At 46.3% G+C, this 18,319-nt stretch overlaps 1 protein-coding gene across 9 annotated transcripts in view; it reads right to left on the reverse strand.

Moving 5' to 3' along the window:
* Nucleotides 1-18,319, reverse strand: part of CCBE1 (collagen and calcium binding EGF domains 1) — a 401,394-nt gene that overhangs the window by 21,738 nt on the left and 361,337 nt on the right. For all 9 annotated transcript variants that reach the window (XM_081563022.1, XM_081563021.1, XM_081563030.1 and 6 more), the window contains 3 exons: nt 16,499-16,551; nt 5,803-5,937; nt 2,981-3,133 (listed from right to left, as the gene is read on the reverse strand). In XM_081563022.1, coding sequence (XP_081419148.1) covers nt 2,981-3,133; nt 5,803-5,937; nt 16,499-16,551 — 341 coding nt within the window. The remainder of the gene's footprint in view (nt 1-2,980; nt 3,134-5,802; nt 5,938-16,498; nt 16,552-18,319) is intronic.

Below are 18,319 nucleotides of genomic sequence, written 5' to 3' on the forward strand. Positions count from 1 at the left end.
AGTTTTAAAAACTGGAACAGTCCGCTCTTTGTAGCTGTGATATTTGGAGGAAGTTGAGGAGGGAGGAGAGACAGAATTCAAAGCCCAGGCCCAGCCGTGCAGTGAGCTGTGTGTCACAGCAAAGCCCGGAGGATTCACCATGAGACCACTCTTCCTGACGACACAGCCTGGCCCCGTCCGCTGAAATTACCGTAAGCAGGAACGGCCGCCTCTCTGCGGGGCGGGATGGACGAGCGTCAGCCTGCTCTCACCCATGAGAGGCCCTGTGATCTGCAGCCCACAGTCCCCCGCCGCCCAACCTCGGACTGTGGCTGCTTCATCTGGCGATGACACCATCCTTGCCTGAAAGTCGACCAGATGACCTATCAACTTTGGGCCGCAGTGCTCAGCTCTTTGATGCTAATACATTAGAATTTTCCCAACTGTATTTTCCAGGACACTGTCATCTGTGAGACGCCTATGGTTGTGTCTTCAGAAAATAATTTTGAGAAGAGCAGGTTTAATCAAAATGAACATTTTTTAATGGCACATGTGTTAGTTGCTCAGTCGCGTCCAACTCTTGTCAACCCTGTGGAACAGCCCACCAGGTTCCTCTGTCCGTGGGATTCTCCAGGCAAGAATACTGGAATGGGTAGCCATGACCTCCTCCAGGGGATCTTTCCCACCTAGGGATCGAACCCAGGTCTCCCACATTGCAGGCGGATTGTTTACTGTCTGAGCCACCAGGGAAGCCCTTTAATGGCAAGCTCCAGGCATTTAATACACTCATATCATGAATCCTGTAGAAGCAAGTGTGGTAAATACATTCTCCCTGAACATCTGAACACAGAATCTTTCAAACAAAGAAAGGCTATTGACACCTCCCAGGACCACAAAGCCCTATGGAAGACAATGTGGAAAAATGCTGCAATAAATGGTTGGTAAAATAGTCTTTAAATGAAAGTAACAGTAGAGAAGGGGAAAAATCAATCAATACTTCAGACCACTCCTATTTATTTTTTTCTTGAATTCTCAGCTTTAGAAGTCAGATTGGTCATCACTTAAATTCTTGGTCTCTTGTACCGAAACTTCTTGTGTGTTTGAATATTTTTTAAAAAGTGCAATTCATCTTTCAGGAAAGGAAACCTGAGTGGTCACAGGACCAACTCAGCACAAGAGACTGTTAATTTCAAAGCTGCAGTGAGACCTTCCCATGCCCTGGCCCTTGGGCTGGGCCCCTTTCAGAGTCCACCTTGCCCACAAGCAAGGCTGGAGGTGAGTATCTCCCATCACAGTCCAGCCTGTCACTGCCTCTGGCTCAGACCCATCCCTGGACAGGGTGGCTTTAGAGGGATGAGGATGAGGAAGCTAAGAATTAGTGCAAGAGGCGGAGGCCACCAGAGACCAAAGAACAAGTCAATTCAGAGTCTGAAATCTTCCCCTAGGCTCTGGAAATTCCATCTGACTCCTCTGGACTCTGCTAGGTAAGGTCAGGTCTCTGGGCAGGCCACACTACCCCCACCCCCAGCTGGGCAGCGCTCACAGACAGCCCAGGTCCTGCTGTTTGGAGACCCTTAGCCTCTAACCCCATTCAGCAGTGGTTGCTGCCCCCTCTGCTGGTTATCTCTAGACTGGGTTGCTCAATGCTGCCCTCACACCCAGGCAAACAGGACTTCACTTGAATAGGAATGGGAGACAAAGACACAGCAGGGTTACCAGGTTGAGGACCCCTCAACCCTGAATACTTACTGGAAGGACTGAAGCCCCAATACTGTGGCCCCCTGATGCAAAGAGCCAACTCACTGGAAAAGACCTTGATGCTGGGAAAGACTGAAGGCGGGAGGAGAAGGGGACGACAGAGGACAAGATGGTTGGATGGCATCACTGACTCAATGGACATGAGTTTGAGCAGGCTCTGGGTGATGGACAGGGAAGCCTGGCGTGCTGCAGTCCATGGAGTTGCAAAGAGTCGGACACAACTGAGTGACTAAACCACAACAACAGCCCAAGCCCATGGGCTCCCCATCTGGGAGCACAGTGAGAAATCCAATTCCAAGACAAACAGTTAGAAAGCTGCTTTCTTCTTGCTGACTCTCAAGTCAGCCTATATGCTAATGTGTCAGTGGCAAAGTGCACCTCGTGTTTCAATTTTTCTTTTTCCAACGAGATCCTTCCTTTCAACTTAGGGCATAACCTAAGAGGTAAGTGGACAGTCCCCCTCCCCCAAACCTCCACCACGGGACAAAAAGGATTTTAATTCCAAATTCTAATTTTAAAAAAGTAAGTAAGCAAGTAAAGTCGCTCAGTCATGTCTGACTCTTTGCGACCCCATGGACAGTAGCCTACTAGGCTCCTCTGTCCATGGGATTCTCCAGGCAAGAATACTGGAGTGGGTTGCCATTTCCTTCTCCAGGGGATCTTCCTGACCCAGGGATCAAACCTGGGTCTCCAGCATTGCAGGCAGATGATTTGCTATCTGAGCCACCAGGGCAGCCCCAAAGGAAATCAACCCTGAGTACTCACTGGAAGTGAAAGTCGCTCAGTCGTGTCTGACTCTTTGCGACCCCACGGACCATACAGTCCATGGAATTCTCCAGGCCAGAATACTGGAATGGGTAGTCTTTCCTTTCTCCAGGGGATCTTCCCAACCCAGGGATTGAACCCAGGTCTGCTGCATTGCAGGCAGATTCTTTAAAAAGGGGGACGGCAAACGTCTTTTCTCAATCAACCCTGTTGCTCAAAAGACTGTGAGCCTCTGCTTTTCCACACCTCTGGGCACCTCGACCTCACATGCTTCAGGCTTTAGAAAGCATCTCACTGAGCCCTCTGATCGAGTCCAACGATCCCCGTTGCCCACCCTTGTGCTGACTCCACGCAGACATTTCACGTCACTCCTTGCAGCTTGCTCATGACTCACCCCGGCTGCTCTCAGGGTCTGCTGTGTGGTTTTTCTGCGCCTGACAGCTGGTCCCCAGCTGTTCGCTGTCCTCGGCGTACTCACCTGTGTCGTTGGGGTATTTGTCTTCCTTGGTGCACGTCCTGCCGTCGTCCTCCTGGACGTAGCCCTCTCGGCACTCACAGCGGTAGCTCCCCAGGGTGTTGATGCAGACATGCGCACACAGCGTCTCATTGCTTGTGGCGCACTCGTCGATATCTGGGTTTGAAACAAATGCAGAGAACGCTCAGTCTCAAAGAGCTGACTCCTGACAGGCCTGGCCCTTCTGCTGATGTCAGTGAAGGACACTCTGCCAGACCTCTCTCACCACAGCCTGGGAGAAAGCAGGAAGCTAGAGACGTGGGCCGACCAGGACAAGAGCACTTCCGGCAAGGTCACCATGGCAACAAAGGGATGGTTGATGGGGCTCCTGGTTGGGGCTAAGCTGCCACCAAGTCACGTGGCTCCGGGCAGGCATTGCTAGCCTCTGAAAGTCTCACTGGAGGACTCGGCAGTGAAGTCCGCCCTAAATACTCTGCAGGGCTCCTTGGAAGAGGAAATGAGATAATGGATGGCAACATGTTTTGGAAAACCACTTTCGTAGAAATCAATTCCTACCAAGACCCTAGTGTGCACGGGGTTTTTATGATCCCTTTCTGACCGTAGGCTCCTAACAGCATGGTGGTGACCTAAGGCCACTGGCTCCTTCCCAGTTAGAGGCACTTCTGATAAAGGAAAATAGTCACAGTGGGTCTAATGGACAGAGTTTTCCCCAGGAAAGTTCAGCCCCATCGATGATCCAAACAGACCCCTCCTGTGAGGTGGAAATGAGCCACGACACCATCAAACAAGGAGCCGGCCAGAGTCCAAGTGAACCGTGTACGTCTCAGACCTGCTCCCCTACTGAACTGGTGGAAACCACACCGTTTCCCCGCTGGAGAAGAGAGGGAGGCCCAGACCCCATTTCCTGCTCATTGGCTGTGGACACCGGGCCAGGGCCAGGATACACAGCCCCAGACTGTGCACACGCGTCCAGAGGAGAGGGCCAAACCCAGCGCTCCAGAATGCCGGCACTGACCCAGCCACTCCCTGGACCAGCTGCCCGGGACCCACCTCTGGGAGACCCTGTGTGCCCACGAGGGGCACGTGGTCCTCTGGATGCTCCCCACATGGCAGTTCATGCCGTGTCACCTGAAGATTAAGATGTCACAGCCGACGCCTCTCTGCAGTTCCTCGGGCTGACCACCTCTGTCCATGAGCCCTGAGCCCAAGGACGAGGCTGCCTCTACTGTCCACAGCAGGGAGGACAAGGTTGCGACGGGAGAGGAAGAGGTGGAACTCGTAGCTGCAGGCTGGTGCTGCTGGCCCCAGGTGAGAAGAACTGGGTACCGGAGCCACCGCAACTGGAATCAGTCATGACCCCTGGGACCTCAGATGGTGACCGACGGGGGTACCTCGCCCTCCGGAGGAGAGCCCACAGGCCCCCCTTTCTTTGCTGGGTGGTTTCAACTCCATTCCTGGTCAGTGGGAGGCGCCATCCAAGGTGCTGTCGGGGAGAAGCCAGGAGACCTAACATCTAGGACGTTTCTTAAAATGAGGCTCTCCAGACCCCCCTGGGGCGGAGAAGCCGACTGCTTTATTTTCTACTCAGATCTCACTTCCGTCTCCCCAGTCCATCTTTGAGCTGAAACTCAAACTTCACTGTGCATTTGTGCAGAGGTAGATTTCTGCATCTACCCTCGGGAGTTGAGGGGAGATTAGGAAACTGTTTTTTTTTTTTTTTTAAAAGCAATAAGCCCAGGTATTTCTGAGACAGTTTAGCCATGGAAGGATCACACTAAGATACAAGCAGCTCCAGGGACCAAGGACCATAAACCTGCCTCAGACACCCAAGGAGCCCAGGGCTGGGAAGCCCAGTGAGAGGGGGTGGAGGGAGCGAGCCGGTGGGGACGGACATGCTGGCTTTGCCCAGCGGGCTCCGGGCAGGCTGCAGCTCTCTCCGACCCACCTCCAGCCTGCCCGCCGCACGGACCCACCTCCTTCCCAGTCTTTCTCACCAGCAGTCTTCTGAGAGAAAGTTCCTTCTCGTTTCATTCGTTCTGCATTTTCCCATTTCTGCTCACTAATATTCTTTTTTGTAACCTTATTCTAGTTTTCATTTGATAATATTCCCCTTCTCGTGTTCTTATATCTCACTGCCAGTGAGGATCTGAGTGGTATCCCCTCCCTCAAGGATCCCTTAGTTTTCATAATCATGGTGCAGGCAGTGACCCCTAGAACAGTATCACCCCAACTCCATCCAACACGCACCAGGATGTAAGTACCACTACACCTCCATCCAACACATACCAGGATGTAAGTACCACCCAACTCCATCCAACATGTACCAGGATGTAAGTACCTCCCAACTCCATCCAACACGTACCAGGATGTAAGTACCACCCCAACTCCATCCAACACGCACCAGGATGTAAGTACCACCCCAACTCCATCCAACATGTACCAGGATGTAAGTACCTCCCAACTCCATCCAACACATACCAGGATGTAAGTACCACCCCAACTCCATCCAACACGCACCAGGATGTAAGTACCACCCCAACTCCATCTAACATGTACCAGGATGTAAGTACCTCCCAACTCCATCCAACACGTACCAGGATGTAAGTACCTCCCAACTCCATCCAACACATACCAGGATGTAAGTGCCACCCCAACTCCATCCAACACGTACTAGGATGTAAGTACCAACCCAACTCCATCCATACAAGTTCCAGGATGTAACAGGAGGGGTCAAAGTGGCCCCTGGGGTCCCCACTGACGAAGAATGTCCAGTAGGATCACCAGAAAAGGGCACATCCTTGAAGCTGGGCACCTCGCCCACGCACCCAGGCAGTAGGGCTTCTCCCGTCTCCGGTGCCTCTCGCGGTCATAGCGGTATCCTGGGTAACATGTACACAGCACCCGGCCAAAGTTGTCTGTGCACTGCTGTTCGCAGGGAGCCTCGGCACACACATCATAATCTGAAAAAGAAGGGTGTGAGCTCACATCAACCACAGTCACTCATAGGCGGAGGCGGGGGCCACCCAGCCCTGGCCGGGAACGGACTTTCCAGCTTGCTCTCAGCTCACGGTCAACTGTGATGTGACCGGCTGTGTGCGGAGAGAATGAACTCTTCAGGTTACAGGGAATCCTCCAGGAGTGTTGCAATGGGTAACCAAGTGTTCAGCATCTCAAAGGTTCAAGGAAAATATCACTTGCAATCTCCCCCTGCATCACCTCACCATCATTTTTTTTTCTATAAGAGCATCATTACAAACTGTAATAGCTTATTGATTGGCACAAACAATCTATGTAGAATGTGCTTACTATGTAAAAGTAACCTCACATTCATCTAGCTCAAAGATCTTCAAATCTAAATACACAGGTCCTGGGGTAAAAGGAGATTTTCCTTTGGGTTCTTGGACAACATATAACTTTTGAAAGGTCAATATATAGATATTAAAATTTCATGTTTATTTAAACATTTTTTTTCATGTTTATTCTTTCTAAAAATTGATATGAGAATTTCCACTACGGTCAAGAGTTGTTTTATTTCTCTTTTGTTGCCTTTTCCCTTTTTCTTTTCGAATTGAACAGCTGTCTTAAAATATAATTCACATAGCACAAAATTCATCCTTTCAGAGTGTGCAGTTCAGCGGCTGATCATTTTTTTTTTTTAACTGGCAAACAGTTGCTTTACCACGCTGTGTTAGTTTCTGCTGCAGTAGCTGATCTCTGCCGTTCATCCAGAGAACAAAGACGCCTTGGACGGCCAGGTTCTGCTGAATTACCTGGGGCCTGTTTCCTGTTTCCCACCAGCTGCTGTAGACATGGGGGATTCCTTCCAGCTGACCACTGAAGAACAGCCAGCCCTGATGATGGGCGTTGGCGTCGCCATGTGAGGGTGGAGGTGCTGAAAGTCAGGCAGGCTCCCAGGAGGAGTGTGAGGGAGGCTGACGCCTGGGTGGCCTGGAGGCGGGCAGGCGGCGGGGGAGTGTCGAGTCTGCATGCTGGGTAAGGTCGAATGGCTGGAGATGTCCTTCCAGCCCTAACGCCGTGCAAATTGGGGTGGATGCTCTATTTCGCCAAGAATCAAGGCGTCTCCATCTTTCTCAGCCCTTACAAACAAACTAACGTTTAATGAGCCTCTGAAGGGACTTGGCTCTAAGTCAGGAGCTCAGACCGAGTTTATTTCGGACTAGCACCAGCATCTCATTAATCAGTGCGTTATCTTCCCCAGGTGCTGACAAACACACCAGCCCCGGACACGGAGGGAGCTTGGCTCTGCTCGGCCACATTCGGAGCTGGAGTTGGGGTGCTGTCAGGCCTCGGTGCGGGCGGGGTCAGCGAGACCAGAATCATGGCAAACGCATGACGGCTTGGAAGGCGGCCCTTGCTCATTGCTCCTCTCCGCAGCCGTGATTCCAGGGTGGCTTTGCCTGTGTGTGTCCCTGATCAAACGCGTTTTCTTCAACAAAGCATCACCTCAAGGCGACCCACGTTCTGTGCTTTCTTTGCTTAAGAACAATGGCTCAGCCGGGATTGGCTGTGGGCTGCCCAGCTGTAGCCATTCGAGCAGCAGCTGGAGCAGAGGGAAGTCAGGGGTCCCGCACTGACTATTATGCTCAAATAAGACCGACTTTGAAAAACAGCAGCCCCAATCTCTTCCCCATTCCAGCTCCCTTCAGGCACTGCTGCCACCTCGCCTCGCTGACTCTTTCATGACTCGCCTCTGTGTCTCTGGGTGTCCAGCTTACACTACTGCTTCCCCTCCTCTGTGTGCTAAGTACTCTCCGTGGATTTCTAGCTTTGGATGAGACACGTTCAGCTTTACCAATGGTTCCCCAACCACCTCCACACTTCTAACCGCCTCCAGCCTGCCCCTGTCTGCTCCATGACATTTGTGTTTGATAAGTCTTCAGTGTTGGCACCATAATGACAATATAAAAACTATTTCTGGCTGAGTCTGAAAGCATCCTCTAATTCCCTATCTTTTCTGGAAGACCCTTTTGTTTTTCCTGGTATTAAAATAGTTATCTAGTACTACATGTGTTTTAAAAAGCAGAGACATTACTTTGCCAACAAAGGTCCATCTAGTCAAAGCTATGTTTTTTCCAGTAGTCATGTATGGATGTGAGAGTTGAACCATAAAGAAAGCTGAGCACTGAAGAATTGATGCTTTTGAACTGTGGTGCTGGAGAAGACTCTTGCGAGTCCCTTAGACTGCAAGGAGATCCAAGCAGTCCATCCTAAAGGAAATCAGTCCTGAATATTCATTGGAAGGACTGATGCTGAAGCGGAAGCTCCAATACTTTGGCCACCTGATGTGAAGAGCTGACTCATTGGAAAAGACCCTGATGCTGGGAAGGATTGGGGGCAGGAGGAGAAGGGGACGACAGGATGAGATGGTTGGATTGCATCACCGACTCCGTGGACATGAGTTTGAGCAAACTCCTGTAGATGGTGAAGGACAGGGAAGCCTGCAGTCCATGGGGTCACAAAGAGTCAGACACGACTGAACGACAGCACGCACCTCAGTGTTCACAGCACTGTTCCCAACAGCCAGGACGTGGAGGCGCTCTGAATGCCCATCAGCAGAGGAGTGGGTGAAGAAGATGTGGTATGTATATACAATGGAATATGACTCAGCCACAGAAATGAACAAAATAATTCCATTTGCAGGAACATGGATGGACCCAGAGAACATCGTACTAAGTGAAGTCAGACAGAAAAAGACCTATCAGTTATGTGTGAAATCTAAAAATTAAGACAAATAAATTTGCAACATGGAAACAGACTTCCAGGCATAGAAAACAAACGTGTGGTTACCAAGGGGAAAGAGGAGGAGGGATTAATCAGGAGTGTGGGGTTAACAGTACCCACGACTACATATAAAGTAAACACCAGGAGGTACTATGTAGCAAAGGGAACTGTATGCAGAATCTTGTAATAATCTATAATGGAAAAGAATCTAAAATATGTATACACATTATTAAGTATGAGAACATGGCTGGGGAGTGAGCTGGGTTGTGAGAGAGACAAATCGAGGAGGGTCTGAACTTTTGAAATCATGTGTGCCTAAAAATGCCTTTTTTCAACCCTTATAGCTAGTTTGTATACAATTCTAGGTTTGGAAAACTACCTCAAAATTTTGAAGGAAATGCTCACTTGTCATCTAGCTTTCAGACTGGCTGTTAAGTCCTGTGAGATTCTAATTCTTGATCTTTTGAATGAATCTCATTTTTTCTCCTTTAGTTAGTATTTTCTTTTTGCTCCGGGCTACTCATATCTCACAATGATGTCTTTATGTGGGACCCCTCCAATTTTTGGCAGGTTCTTTTAATCTAGAAATTCCTATCCTTTAATTCTAGAGAATTTTCTTGATTTACTCTTTAATGATTTCTCCCTTCTTCCTCTGTTCTATGTGGAACTCAATCATTTGGATGTTGCACGCCCTGAACTGGCCCTCTAATAGTCTCACAGTTTTTCTTTTACTATTTTTTATTTCTTCAATCTGTTTTTTCTTCAGGCTCTTGTTCCTGAGAGATTTTCTCAATCTCATCTCCCAACCCCTCCCGCATTCCCATTTTATCAGGTTTTTAATTTCCGAGGATTCTTTATTTCTTCTTTCAATGTTCCTTTTTAATAACATCATGTCCTGGTCCCATGGATGCTATACCATTTTTGTATCTCAGTTCAGTTCAGTTCAGTTCAGTCGCTCAGTCGTGTCCGACTCTCTGCGACTCCATGAATTGCAGCACGCCAGGCCTCTCTGTCCATCACCAACATCCGGAGTCTACCCAAACCCATGTTCATCGAGTCGGTGATGACATCCAACCATCTCATCCTCTGTCGTCCCCTTCTCCTCCCGCCCCCAATCCTACCCAGCATTAGGGTCTTTTCCAATTAGTCAACCCTTCGCATGAGGTGCCCAAAGTATTGGAGCGTCAGCTTCAACATCAGACCTTCCAATGAACACCCAGGATTGATCTCTTTTAGGATGGATTGATTGGATCTCCTTGCAGTCCAAGGGACTCGCAAGAGTCTTCTCCAACACCACAGTTCAAAAGCATCAATTCTGCGGCGCTCAGCTTTCTTCACCGTCCAAATCTCACATCCATACATGACCACTGGAAAAACCATAGCCTTGACTAGACGGACTTTTGTTGGCAAAGTAATGTCTCTGCTTTTAAACATGCTATCTAGGTTGGCCATAACCTTCCTTCCAAGGAGTAAGCGTCTTTTAATTTCATGGCTGCAGTCACCATCAGCAGTGATTCTGGAGCCCAAAAAAATAAAGTCTGACACTGTTTCCACTGTTTCCCCATCTATTTCCCATGGAGTGATGGGACCAGATGCCATGATCTTAGTTTTCTGAACGTTGAGCTTTAAGCCAACTTTTTCACTCTCCTCCTTCACCTGCATCAAGAGGCTCTTTAGTTCTTCTTCACTCTCTGCCATAAGGGTGGTGTCATCTGCATATCTGAGGTTATTGATACTTCTCCCAGCAATCTTGATTCCAGCTTGTGTTTCTTCCAGCCCAGCGTTTCTCATGATGTACTCTGCATATAAGTTAAATAAGCAGGGTGACAATATACAGCCTTGATGTACTCCTTTCCCGATTTGGAACCAGTCTGTTGTTCCATGTCCAGTTCTAACTGTTGCTTCCTGACCTGCATACAGGTTTCTCAAGAGACAGGTCAGATGGTCTGGTATTCCCATCTCTTTCAGAATTTTCCACAGTTTATTGTGATCCACACAGTCAAAGGCTTTGGCATAGTCAAGAAAGCAGAAATAGACGTTTTTCTGGAACTCTCTTGCTTTTTCGATGATCCAGCGGATATTGGCAATTTGATCTCTGGTTCCTCTGCCTTTTCTAAAACCAGCTTGAACATCTGGAAGTTCACGGTTCATGTATTGCTGAAGCCTGGCTTGGAGAATTTTGAGCATTACTTTACTAGCATGTGAGATGAGTGCAATTGTGCGGTAGTTTGAGCATTCTTTGGCATTGCCTTTCTTTGTATCTCACTGACATATAAATGGTAGTTACTTTGAAGTTCCTTCTTTCTGCGTGGTGTTTTCTCCAAGACTTTTCCCTCCTCTGTACGTTTCTTATTGTAAATTTTCCTCTAATGAGTGGTGGTCCTGTTTGGATGTCTGCTGTAACTGATTCATGGTTACATAGAGTAACTAAAATAGTAAAAAAAATTATAGCTAAATGGAAGTGAAGCTATAAAACTAGCTAAATAGAAGGCTATAAAATTGGCTAAATAGAAGCTTTCTGCCTGCAGCAGACTTTGTAAACACTGGGCTTCATTTAAATGATTTGGCTGGTACATTTCAACGTTAGTTTCTTTAGGACTTTTCCCTGCGTTTGTTCAGAATGTCCACAGAGACGTTTCCAAGCCCTTACCTGATAGTAAAGTAAACCCCGATCCTGGAACTCACGGGGAGCAGAAGGCTGAGGGCTTCGACATTTAACGTGTAAGCAGTCCTTTGCTAAATAAACCCTTCCATTTTCAGTATCAGAGCCCTGCCTCCATCTCTGACTGGCACCCCACAGTCCCAGGACCTTCTGGGTACCCTCTCAAAAGAATCAGCATCTCTGGTCTTTTGCTGGTCTTGGGAGGGGCAATATTCTGTCTCAGTGGAATGGAGGACAAGTTCTGGGAGTCTGACTTCTTCTTAAACACATTTTCAGTCAATTCTCCTGCTCTGACATCACTTTCCATTTTGTAGGACCTCTGTTTCAGGAAACTTTTAGCTTCTCTGACTGTTATTTGTTTTGGTGTAAATTGGGTTGTTCCTTACTTTACCTGGATGCTGGTTAAGGATTCAAGTTGACCACTTTGCTTACGTTACTGACCACCTCTCTTTTCTCCAGATTCCAAAACCGTGTTGCTGTTCTCTCCTCTTCCGTTTTCTTTGTTTTCGTGGGTTTATGTGTCTTTTGTGAACCCTCTGCTTTCCACAATACACCTTTTCCCTGACCTATTTTGCAGGATTTCTGGAGGTGGCAAGATTAGTTAATTCATTCAACTTTCCCTTTTTAATGCTGGTTTTCCAGTGACTACCAGCTTTCTGCCATGTAGCTTTATTGTTACAATTTCTCTATTTTCACTTGTTCTGTTTCTCTGTCATCCTTCTCAGATCTTCAGAACCTCCCTTGTGAATCCTCATCTCAAGATTCTTCCCCCTTAAGTCCATTCTATGTACCAGCACCAGGCCTGTACTATTCTGAAAGCATAGCTCTGCATGTGTCACCACCTTGCTCAAAAAGCCTGTCAACTATGCTCATTAACATGACATATAAATGGCTCACTCTTACATCTGAGGTCTGGTATTCTATCCCTGAGACTAACACGTCCAACCTTAAGACTCATTCATGAATTCCTTATGCTTCAATAAGGAATACACTCTCTTCCCCATCATCCCTTACCACACCCATGGCTCCTTCAATTCAGTCGCTCAGTTGTGTCCAACTCTTTTCAACCCCATGGATTGCAGCATGCCCAGCTTCCCTGTCCATCACCAACTGCTGGAGTTTACTCAAACTCATGTCCATCGAGTCGGTGATGCCATCCAACCATCTCATCCTCTGTTGTCCCCTTCTCCTTCTGCCTTCAATCTTTCCCAGCATCAGGGTCTTTTCCAATGAGTCAGCTCTTCGCATCAAGTGGCCACAGTATTGGAGCTTCCGCTTCAGCATCAGTCCCTCCAATGAATATTCAGGACTGATTTCCTTTAGGATGGACTGCTTGGATCTCCTTGCAGCCCAAGGGACTCTCAAGAGTCTTCTCCAACACCACAGTTCAAAAGCATCAATTCTTTGGCACTTAGCTTTCTTTATAGTCCAACTCTCACATCCATACATGACTACTGGAAAAACCATAGCTTTGACAAGGTGGACCTTTGTTGGCAAAGTAATGTGTCTGCTTTTTAATATGCTGTCTAGGTTGCTCATAGCTTTTCTTCCAAGGAACAAGCATCTTTTAATTTCATGGCTGCAGTCACCATATGCAGTGATTTTGGAGCCCCCCAAAATAAAGTCTCTCACTGTTTCCATTGTTTCCCCATCTATTTGCCATGAACTGATGGGACTGGATGCCATGATCTTAGTTTTCTGAATGTTGAGTTTTAAGCCAACTTTTCCACTCTCCTCTTTCACTTTCATCTTCTTACCTTGACACTTTTGTGCATTCTGTTTTCACCCTCTACGTCCAATCAACCCTCCGCTCTTACTCTCAGCATTTCATTACTGTGCCTACCCTATCTCGAGTTCAAATGCCAGTTCAAATGTCACTTCTTTAAGAAGACTTCTTGAAGTCCTCCACAGAGTCTAGTGTCTGTATCCCACCAATCACACAAGACTGGACCTGCTTTGCCGTATCTGCTGAAGGCCCGCTGTGTGCCAGGCTCTATTTTAGGAGGCACGATGCAGTGTGAGGAGAAGCACAAGGTCTGGAGCCAACCCTCCCCACCTGCCACCCTCTCTGTGATCCTGAGGTCTTTAAGCCTCAGCTTCCTTACCTGCAAAACAGGGATACTGGTAAGACCAGCTTCATGCTGCTTTTAGGAAGATTAAATTGGGTGATGCAGTGAGTAAAAGCTGTTCTTTAGCTTCTTTTACTACTATTATGATTGACTGACTGGATGTCTGACAGGGACTCTTTCCCTGGAGTAACCAGCACTATTTTCTTCCTACAGTTTGTGCTCAATTAGTAATTGTTGAACCAGAATAAGTCCAATTAGCCTATCATCTGGCCAACATAGAAAACACTTACAGCAGGGGTTGGCAAACTTTTTCTGTAAAGGGGCCAGATAACACTTTTGCTTTTGCAGGCAGGCCTTTGTTGCAACTACTCAACTCTGCTTTTGTAGGGCAAAGGTAGCCATAGACAATATTTAAGTGCATGGGTATGTCTGTGTTTCAATAAAACTTTATTTACAAACACAAGTGGTGGGCCACATTTGGCCCACAGACGCAAGTGCTGAAACTTAAACAAATATGAGGCAAAGGCCATGACACTTTTAAATTGCAGCTTCTCCTCCCTGGCATAGAAATTCTAGTCTGCTCTTACTATCTGTGATGGCTAATTTTAAGTGTTAATTTGGCTAGGCCACAGTGCCCAAATATCTGGTCATTTTTCTAAAAGTTTCTGTGGAGTTTTTTTTTTTAATGAGATTAACATTTAAATTAGTAGATGTTGAGTAAAGCAGATTGCTCATACTGTGGGTGGGTCTCATCCAATCAGTTGAAGGCCTAGATTAAAAAAAAAGGTGGCCCTCCATCGAGAGAAAGGGACTTCTGCCAGCAGATGGCCTTCAGACTCAAACTGTAACTCTTCCCTAGATCTGCAGCCTGCTGGTCTAGTCTGCAGATTTTGGACTTGCATGCCTCTATAATCTCATGAGCCAATTCCTTAAAATAAATCTGTTTCTTTGGAGTATCGTGACTAATACACCATCTTTTCTGAAATCCTACACTTTGCATTCTTTGGAAACAGAAACATTTATGATTAAAGATTTCTTTAGTGATAAACACAAATAAACATACACTGACTTATTCCCACAGAGGAAAATAAAATCAACGTTAAAAAATGTTCCAGTGAAAAGCGATGGAACAGAGAGCTAGTTATAGCAAAGCAACTTTCAGCACTTGGACCACTTTTCCTGGAAATACTCAGTTCTAAATTAAATTAATCCTGGGTGCTGATAATGTCTTACTGTAGAGTGAGGGAGACTGGTTTTAGGATTAGATGTTAGAAGCCACAACACCTATTATTTAAAGAAACTCGAAGCGTGTGGTATCCATGTAATGTGTTTTTCATCAGGTTGGGCAAGGTCTTTAACTGAGATCTCAAATTGATGGGCCAAGATTTAATTTTCTTTCCATATCTACCAAATTGAAATATAAAGGACTCGGCTGGTGACTGAGAGAAGCTGCTTATAAACGAACCCAATTATTTTGACTTTTGTGGTTTTTTTCCCCACCAAGCTCAAACAAAACTAGCTGGCAGTGAGAAATTCCATCTTGGAGAGACTCACATAAACCAAAATACATGAATAAATTTCCTAACCAACCTTCCCAAAGCAGCTTTCTCAGAGTCAGCAAGCTATGGTTTAATGAACTCTTCTGCAAAACAGGGCAATAAACAAGAAGGATTCATTTAACTCTAACTGATAAAGGAATTGCTCCTTATGAGATAATGCAATGTAACTAGCTTGGCTGGGTTCCAAGTCCTCTAAAGAGACCTGGATTCTTGGCCAACAGTGAAGAAAACCATTTCGCATTCCCTACTCACCTGTCTCCAGCCCAGCCCAGGCTGGCAGACGAATCTCAGGCTCTCCCAACAGCTTTTAGTGTTTTCTGTGTCAGCGTTCTGCCTGGAGTCCTCTGCAATTCTCTTCCCCCTACTCGTCTAAGTCCTGCCTTCCTCATAACCTAGCTCCGATCTCCTCTCCTTGAGACCACCTGTGACCGTGCTGGTCTTTGGGGCTGTGTGTCCCCGCCCCGCAATATGCATGTCTCTATTATGCATATTGCAGTTATCAGTAATAGCAGCAACCGCAATTTATCAAGCACTGAGTCAGCCTCTGCTCCGAGGAGTTTACATGTGGTAATACTCTTAAAACGCACCACAAATCAATAATTAGCATTTTCTGCAAAAACTAAGGTTTAGAAAGTCATATGCCCAAGGTCATGGCTAGCAGGATGTGTGTTATGGACTGAATGTTTGTGTCCTCTTGAAATTCAGGTTGAAATCCTAGTCCCATGATGTCATGGTATATTAGGAGGTACAGGCCTTTGGGAGATTATTATACCAGAAGGGTGAAGCCCTTATAAGTGGGATTAGTGCCCTTAGAAGAGAGACTCAAGAGAGTTCCCTTGCCCCTTCCACCATGTGAAGACACACCAAGAAGATGGCTGTCTGTGAACCAGGAAGGGCCCACCAGACACTGGGCTTTTTCTGTGCCTCCTCTTGGCCTTTCCAGTCTCCGCACAGTCAGGCATTTTTGTTACAGTTGCCCAGATGGATATGGCAATGTGGAAACATGATTAAGCCCCAGGTATCTCTGTTTCCATGCCATCCACGACCTAGCTGGAGGGTGTGCATCTTAAGGACGGGGGCCATATCTGACATTACTCTGTCTCCTCAGTGCTGGGCTGAGTAGTGTTCGCTGATGATCATGTGAAGGGGCTTCAATTTTAGCAGATGAAAAGCAGGTAGAGAGGTTGGGAAGTATGGGTGTGTCCTAACTGTGCATGAAATGACAAGTAGGAAATTAGTCTCTACAACACAAAACCTGAAATATAAGAATTACTCAGTATGTGTGTGTATGCTGGGTAATGATTTAGCTAGAGCCGGCCATGTACAATCTAATTGGCATTAGAAGAATTTAAAGCCAAAAAAAAGAGAGAAATTACACATGCATGCACAGATAACACATAGACGTCATGTGTAGTACATGTGAACTTTATAGACGGCTGGTGATTAGTCATGAACAAGGTGAGAAGATACAATGGTTTTTATCACGTACCGTCTGGGATGCATTGTCCAAGGACAAATTTATACCCCTTGCAGCACTTCTTCCTGAGAGACAAACAAAAACACATTTTAAACATGATCTGTTAGATTAAAAATATCATTATTTTCAGTTAGTGGTTTTTGAATGAAGTAACTTGTGCCTAAAAGGAACTGAGGCATAAAGGAAACTCATAGTGGAGGGAATCTGAGATAAAAGGAAAAAATTTTATCAGGACCATATGACCACACCTCTTCCCCACCTAATATATGGCATTAATCCTTTGGATCCTATGAAGTGAATTAACTCTGAGACTTCAAGAAATTTATATTAGATGATTAGTGTGTTATAGGACATCATCCTACAGGACAAGGATTCACATGACTTGCTAATAATTATCTGGTTATAATAGTACAATAATCATAACATAATGATTGATAACTATTATAATTAGGCAGCTAATTACTATCAAGCCTGGGACTGGAGCCCAAGCATTCTATCATTCGAGTGCCACCCTCCCTTTTTTAAAGACCTGGACCACATAAGGCATCCAAAGAATCCCAAAGTATCTGACTTTTAAGAACAGCTAACAGGCATTTACTAACATAAGCATCTGAGACTTACATCTCTGCCCAAGAAGTGGTACCATCAGTTCAAAATGCAAATCTCACTGGTGAGATCGCATCTCTGGTATAGAATTGTGACCTCCTAACAGACCAACCTCCTCCGCAGATAACAGCTGTAAACTATGGCGCAAACAGAAGCAAAAAACTACCTGATGATTCTGGAGAGTCGATAAAAGCAGACAGATTTAGGAGGTGACTTTAAATGTTCAACAAGGAACTGACAGAGGGTAATTTTCTTGCTTTTCATGGGCTTTACCCTGAATGCGGATCACAGATGCCATGTGGAAGCTAAAAGTCTGAGAAAAAAACCAACAAAACTTGCAGTATTTTTTGGCCTGATCAAACATCCAGAGTCATGAGAATTTGAGAGGGGGTCCTGGGAAGGAGAGCCCTGAATTCTGTGTGTAAACTCTGCCCAGGTCTCTGGTCTCTCCTCAGTCCATGTGTGTGAGGAGCAGACCCGACACGTCTCAGCTGAAGACGGAAGGGGCTGAAGGAAGACTCGAGCTGCCACTTCTTCAGGCCAAAGAGTGTGCATTTTTTCTAGTTAACTGTCTGCTAAAAGAAAAACACCAATACCCTCTGGATTAGCACATCAGGATGCAGGGTCTCAATAACATAACATGTATTAAATATAACCCATTCTCAAGGAAGAACACAATCAATGGTGCCAGTTTTCAGACAACCCAGAGGGTGGAATTATTAGACACAAACAGGCAACTATAGCCAATGATATAAAGGAAAATAAACTTGTAATGAAGGAAAAAGTAGGAAATGTCAGCTCCCCATGTCTCCAGCCTCCATCTTTTCCCTTCCCTTCTCTCCCAGCTACTTTCTAAGTACCACTTCCAACTCAATGTATGTTAACTCAGAGTCCAAGAATTAACTAGAGTCCTGTGAGTCTGCAAATCTCAAGAATGCACTGAGATATTTTGAGTTGACTATAATGGTTAAACTACCATGAAAAGACTCTCTGTAGCCATAAGACAAATCACATTCAAGGTTATTCTCATCGCAATGTCATTCTCCCTCATTTGCATCTGGATATGCCTTCCACGTGGAACAGAAAGGGAAAACGTTACATACGCTTCACCAGCTAGGAGCTGCATATCACCTGCAACTTATCATGGCACCTGTGCTAACATGTCATCTGTATGTATGAACCAGGGGCACAAACCACTGATATGGAAAATTAGGCATTTACCTATAT

This window comes from Giraffa tippelskirchi, chromosome 14 (genome assembly GCF_054371585.1).
Source record: "Giraffa tippelskirchi isolate mGirTip1 chromosome 14, T2T-mGirTip1v1.2.pri, whole genome shotgun sequence".
Taxonomy (NCBI): Eukaryota; Metazoa; Chordata; class Mammalia; order Artiodactyla; family Giraffidae; genus Giraffa; species Giraffa tippelskirchi.